The following is a 6,059-nucleotide window of genomic DNA, read 5'->3' on the forward strand; positions in this document are numbered from 1 at the left end:
GCTGTTAGTCTGATGGGCTTCCCTTTGTGGGTAACCCGACCTTTCTCTCTGGCTGCCCTTAACATTTTTTCCTCCATTTCAACTTTGGTGAATCTGACAATTACGTGTCTTGGAGTTGCTCTTCTTGAGAGGTATCTTTGTGGCATTCTCTGTATTTCCTGAATTTGAATGTTGACCCGCCTTGCTAGGTTGGGGAAGTTCTCCTGGATAATATCCTGAAGAGTGTTTTCCAACTTGGTTCCATTCTCCCCATCACTTTCAGGTACACCAATCAGATGTAGATTTGGTCTTTTAACATAGTACCATATTTCTTGGAGGCTTTGTTCTTTTTACTTTTTTTCTCCAAATTTCTCTTCTCGCTTCATTTCATTCATTTGATCTTCACTGATACCCTTTCTTCCACTTGATCGAATTGGCTACTGAAGCTTGTGCATGTATCACGTAGTTCTCGTGCCATGGTTTTCAGCTCCATCAGGTCATTTAAAGTCCTCTCTATGCTGTTTATTCTAGTTAGCCATTCATCTAATCTTTTTTCAAGATTTTTAGCTTCTTTGCAATGGGTTCGAACATCCTCCTTTAGCTTGGAGAAGTTTGTTATTACCGATCGTCTGAAGCCTTCTTCTCTCAACTCGTCAAAGTTATTCTCCATCCAGCTTTGTTCCATTGCTGGTGAGGAGCTGCGTTCCTTTGGAGAAGAAGAGGTGCTCTGATGTTTAGAATTTTCAGCTTTTCTACTCTGGTTTCTCCCCATCTTTGTGGTTTTATCTACCTTTGGTCTTTGACAATGGTGATGTACAGATGGATTTTGGTGTGGATGTCCTTTCTGTTAGTTTTCCTTTTAACAGTCAGGACCCTCAGCTGAGGTCTGTTGGAGTTTGCTGGAGGTCCACTCCAGACCCTGTTTGCCTGGGTATCACCAGCAGAGGTTGCAGAACAGCAAATATTGCAGAGCAGCGAATGTTGCTCCCTGATCCTTCCTCTGGAAGCTTTGTCACAAAGGGGCACCCAGCCGTATGAGGTGTCAGTTGGCCCCTACTGGGAGGTACTTCCCAGTTAGGCTACTCAGGGCTCTGGGACCCACTGGAGGAAGCAGACTGTCTGTTCTCAGATCTCAAACTCTGCTGGGAGGACCACTACTCTCTTCAAAGCTGTCAGACAGGGATGTTTAAGTCTGCAGAAGTTTCTGCTGCCTTTTGTTCAGCTATCCAGTATGCATTCTTATGTATGCTTGTGTCCTTTCAGGAATTCGAAGGTTCTTGGCAGATCTGAAGGGTATCCCACATTCCTTACATTCATAGGGTTTCTCTCCATTGTGTCTCCTACCACACACTCAAAAGTGTGAGGCAGATCTGAAGGCTTTCCCTCATTGGTTACACTCATAGGATTTATCTTCAGGATGAGTCCTACCATGCATTCGAAGGACTGAGGCAGCTCTGAAGGCTTTCCCACATTGCTTGCATTTGTAGGGTTTCTCTCCAGTGTGAGTCCTTTCATGATATCGAAAGGAACTAGAACTACTGAAGGCTTCACCACATTGCTTGCATTCATAGAGTTTCTCTCCAGTGTGAGTTTTTTCATGTCTTTGAAATGATTTGGGACAATAAAAGCCTTTCCCACATATCTTACATTTATAAGGTCTATCTCCAGAGTGTATTCTTATGTGTGTTTGTGTCCTTTCATGACTTTGAAGGTTCTTCATAGATCTGAAGGCTTTCCCACATTCCTTACATTCATAGGGTTTCTCTCCAGTGTGAGTCCTACCATGCAATCGAAGGTGTGAGGCAGATCTGAAGGATTTCCCACATTGCTTACATTCATAGGGTTTCTCTCCAGTGTGAGTCCTTTCATGATATCGAAGGGAACTGGAATGAATGAAGGCTTTACCGCATTGCCTGCATTTATAGGGTTTCTCTCCACTGTGAGTTTTTTCATGTCTTTGAAATGAATTTGCAGAACAAAAGCCTTTCCCACATACCTTACATTCATAAGGTCTTTCTCCAGAGTGCATTCTTACGTGTGTTTGAAAACTTGTAAGAGAGGATAATGCTTTCCCACACTGCTTACATTCATAGGGTTTTTTCCCAGAGTGGGTCCTTTCATGTCTACGAACATAATGGGGACACGTGAATGCTTTCCCACATTCCTTACATTGATAAGACTTCTCTCCCATGTGAATCATTTCATGTCTACGACAGCATCTGGGACTATGAAATGCTTTCCCACATTCCTGACATTCATAAGGCTTTTCTCCAGTGTGAGTTCTTTTATGTATTTGAAGGGCAGCAGAATAACTGAAGGATTTACCACATTGTTTACATTCATATGGTTTCTCTCCAGTGTGAGTTCTTTCATGGATAAGATATAAACTGAGACAATGGAAGGCTTTCCCACAAAATTTACATTTATAAGGTCCATCTCCTTTGTGTATTACCATGTGTCTTTGAATGCTTGAATGGGAAACAAAGGTTTTTCCACATTCTTTACAAACATAGGGTTTCTCTCCAGTGTGATCCCTTTCTTGTGCTCTAAAGGAGGGGTGATATCTGAAGGCTTTTTTAAGTTGTTGACACTTACATGGCTTCGGTCCATATTCCTGATACTCATATGCCTTGTGTCCAATGTCACCTCTGATGCTCATATTAAAAGATGAGTTACCTATGCCAACTTCACCATACACAAAGCTGTCACATGATTTTACTTCAGGAGAAGTTTGCTTCTCCTGGAAGTTCAGCCTGTCATCTGGAACCTGGGTAAAAGTTTCTCCACAATGACTATCTTCTTTAATTTCATTGACTTTCTCTTCTATGAGACTCCTGTAAAACATGAGAAGCACATTATGACGAGTTTGTTTATAAGTAATTTTATATTCATCATCAAGTATTGCACTGCATTTTTAACACTGTCCATCAAAGTGTAGGCTTTCGGCCCTGGCTGAATTGTTTGAAGGTGACTGGACAACGTGTTCTACAAGGTGTCCCAGCCATAACTATTATTTTAAAAAATGTTTATATGGGGCTTCTTAATACTCTTCCCAAGTAAACTATTTTACAAATACTAAATACTCTGTGTCATTTTTCTTTTGTTTCAGGGTCTAGTCCTGTTATCCATGCTGGAGTGCAGTGAAACCATCATAGCTTACGGCAGGCTTTACTGGCTCAAGTGATCCTCCTGCCTCAGTCTCCTGAGTAGCTGGGACATGGATGCATACCACAATGCCCAGCTAATTTTTTGCTGTTGTTGATATATGGTCTCGTTATGTTGCCCAGGCTGTTTTTGAACTGCTGGACTCAAACTATCCTCCTATCTCTACTTCTCAAAGGATTGGGATTACAGAAGTGAGCCCACAGCCTATGTCACATTTACATTTTTTTTTTTTTTTTTTGGTCAAATATTCTAAAAATAAATGAACTTGATCCTGGACTTAGTTCTTTGTTTTACTTATTTTCAATATATTGTCATATTCTAGGATTGTCTAGAGAGACACTGCTTTGTCTTGTAAGTACAAATTACCTGAAGTTTCTCCTGGGGTTTTGGTACTCATATTCAATGTTCTGGTCTTTCCAACTTTTTCCTAAAATACAGACACACAAAAATAGTCCTGAGGCATTATAAAATTGTGAAAAAATTATTAGATTCTATGCCCATGATTTACTGCAGCCATACCTCATTTATTCATCAAAGTATTTCCTGTTTATGTTCTAAATCACTCAACAGCATTGATGAGCTAGAAACACTGGTTCACTAATGGACTGAGGGAAGGAATATTGTCATTCTTACCTATAGAGGTCAGGTTCCTGAAAGTTTCCAGCATCACTTCCCTGTAGAGATTCTTCTGAAAAATATCCAGCAAAGCCCACTCCTCCTGGGTGAAGTTCACAGCCACATCCTCAAAGGCCACCGGGTCCTGAAACATCTCACATGTGTAGAGGAGGATGGGTGAGAGTGACAGCACTGGGGGCCTAGACTCTATTCCCAAGATGTTCTCAGGATGCCGTGGACTCCAAACACTTATTCCCCGCTTTGCTCATCAGATCCCTTTCCCTCTGTATATACAGGGAGAAACTTTCTTCCATAATGCAATTTTTTTTTGTTTGTTTGTTTTTGAGACGGAGTCTCGCTCTGTCACCCAGGCTGGTGTGCAGTGGCCCGATCTTGGCTCACTGCAAGCTCTGCCTCCCCAGTTCAAGTCATTCTCCTGCCTCAGCCTCCCAAGTAGCTGGGACTACAGGTGACTGCCACCACGCCTGGCTAACTTTTTTGTATTTTTAGTGGAGGCGGGGTTTCACTGTGTTAGCCAGGATGGTCTTGATCTCCTAACCTCGTGATCTGCCCACCTTGACCTCCCAAGGTGCTGGGATTACAGGCGTGAGCCACGTACCTGACTTTTTTTTTTTTTTCTTTGAGACAGATTTTCACTCTTGTCGCCCAGGCTGCACCGCTGGGGTCTAGCACTTCTACTTCCTCAGCCTCCTGAGTAGCTAAGATTACAGGCATGTGCCACCATACCCAGCTAAGTTTGTATTTTTACTAGAGACAGAGTTTCTCCATGTTGGTCAGGCTGCCGACCGCAGGTGATCTGCCTGCCTCAGCCTCCCAAAGTGCTGGGATTACAGGCATGAGCTACCATGCCCTGCCAGCAGTTGTTTTTGGTTTTTTTAAAGACAGTATCTTGCACTGTTACCCAGACTGGAGTGTAGTGGTACCATCTTGGCTCACTACAACGTCTTACTCCTGGGTTCATGTGATTGTCAGGCCTCAGCCTCCTGAGTAGTTGAGACCACAGGCATGTGCCACAACACCTGGCTACTTCATAAAGCAACTGTGATGCTAGAACTGAACAAGGGGTAAAGTCAAAGTCACTGCAGGATAGGAAAATGTGTGTATTCACTGAACCCAGGGAGAAAAGTGAACTGCCTGGGCTGTCCCTAATGTCTCTTTGGACTGTGGGTCTGCAGCACCTGTCATAATAGACACCTATGAATTCATATGCAGAACAAAGTTAACATTAGCAGACCTGAGGCTGTGCATCCTTGAAAATGCCTGTTCCCAAAGTGTAATCTTTGTTGATATTGTCAGATGAAGCAGATAGCTAGCAAAGAGCATGAGGGGGAGCCCCTGGGAAATCCCACACCCCCAGGGACTACCCAAAACAGGTATGCTAGATATAAACAGAGAGTAGGGGAATCACCTGCATAGAAAGAAACTTCCAATATGATGTACAGGAATCATTCACTTTGCAGTTATCCTGTCAGAATGTAGCTAGATGCTGACAGGGCAAAGGGGACATTCCTAAAAAAAACCTGGCACTGTATGTACACAAGAGGGCAAACAAGAAACTCCTAAAAGATACCCAGGTGTAATAAGCACAGATTTAACCACTATACAACCTTCCTGAGGTGGCAGTAATGAGCAATGCAGCCAATAACCTATCCATTGACGGCTGAATGGAAAAACAAAATGTGGTAAGCATATACATAAAATGCGATATTATTTACTATTAGAAAATGACATCTCAGCCGGGCATGGTGGCTCATGCCTGTAATCCCAGCACTTTGGAAGGCCAAGGCGGGCGGATCACCTGAAGGTCTGAGGTTAAGATCTGCCTGACCAGCATGGAGAAACCCCATCTCTACAAAAAATACAAAATTACCCAGGCGTGTTGGCATGTGCCTGTAATCCCAGCTACTCGGGAGGCTGAGGCAGGAGAATTGCTTGAACCTAGGAGGCAGGTGAGCCAACATTGCGCCACTGCACTCCAGCCTGGGCAACAAGAGTGAAACTCCGACTCAAAAACAAAAAAGAAAAGAAAATGAAATCTTGGCCCATACTACAACATGCATGAAATCTCCGGATAATTGAAAAAAGCAAAATACAATAGAATTCATCTTAGAGAACTTAAGTAGATTTGTCAAACCATCGCAACTGTACATGTAAAATTTCTTCAGCTGATAAGTTTTACATTCTTTTAAGATAAGTAATGATAATAAATCATGGTAGCAGCCAGGCATGGTGGCTCATGCCTGTAATCCCAGCACTTTGGAAGATTGAGGTGGGTGGAT

The 6,059-nt window shown here is 42.8% G+C and overlaps 1 protein-coding gene across 1 annotated transcript in view; it reads right to left on the reverse strand.

Moving 5' to 3' along the window:
* The window catches only part of LOC105549475 (zinc finger protein 69-like), a 21,197-nt gene that overhangs the window by 5,303 nt on the left and 9,835 nt on the right, over positions 1–6,059 (reverse strand). The window contains 3 exon segments of the mRNA XM_011994039.1: positions 1,424–2,813; positions 3,511–3,571; positions 3,778–3,904. Of these exon segments, the coding sequence (XP_011849429.1) occupies positions 1,424–2,813; positions 3,511–3,571; positions 3,778–3,904 (1,578 nt within the window).

The sequence above is a fragment of the Mandrillus leucophaeus genome, unplaced genomic scaffold, assembly GCF_000951045.1.
Source record: "Mandrillus leucophaeus isolate KB7577 unplaced genomic scaffold, Mleu.le_1.0 Scaffold440, whole genome shotgun sequence".
Lineage (NCBI taxonomy): Eukaryota > Metazoa > Chordata > Mammalia > Primates > Cercopithecidae > Mandrillus > Mandrillus leucophaeus.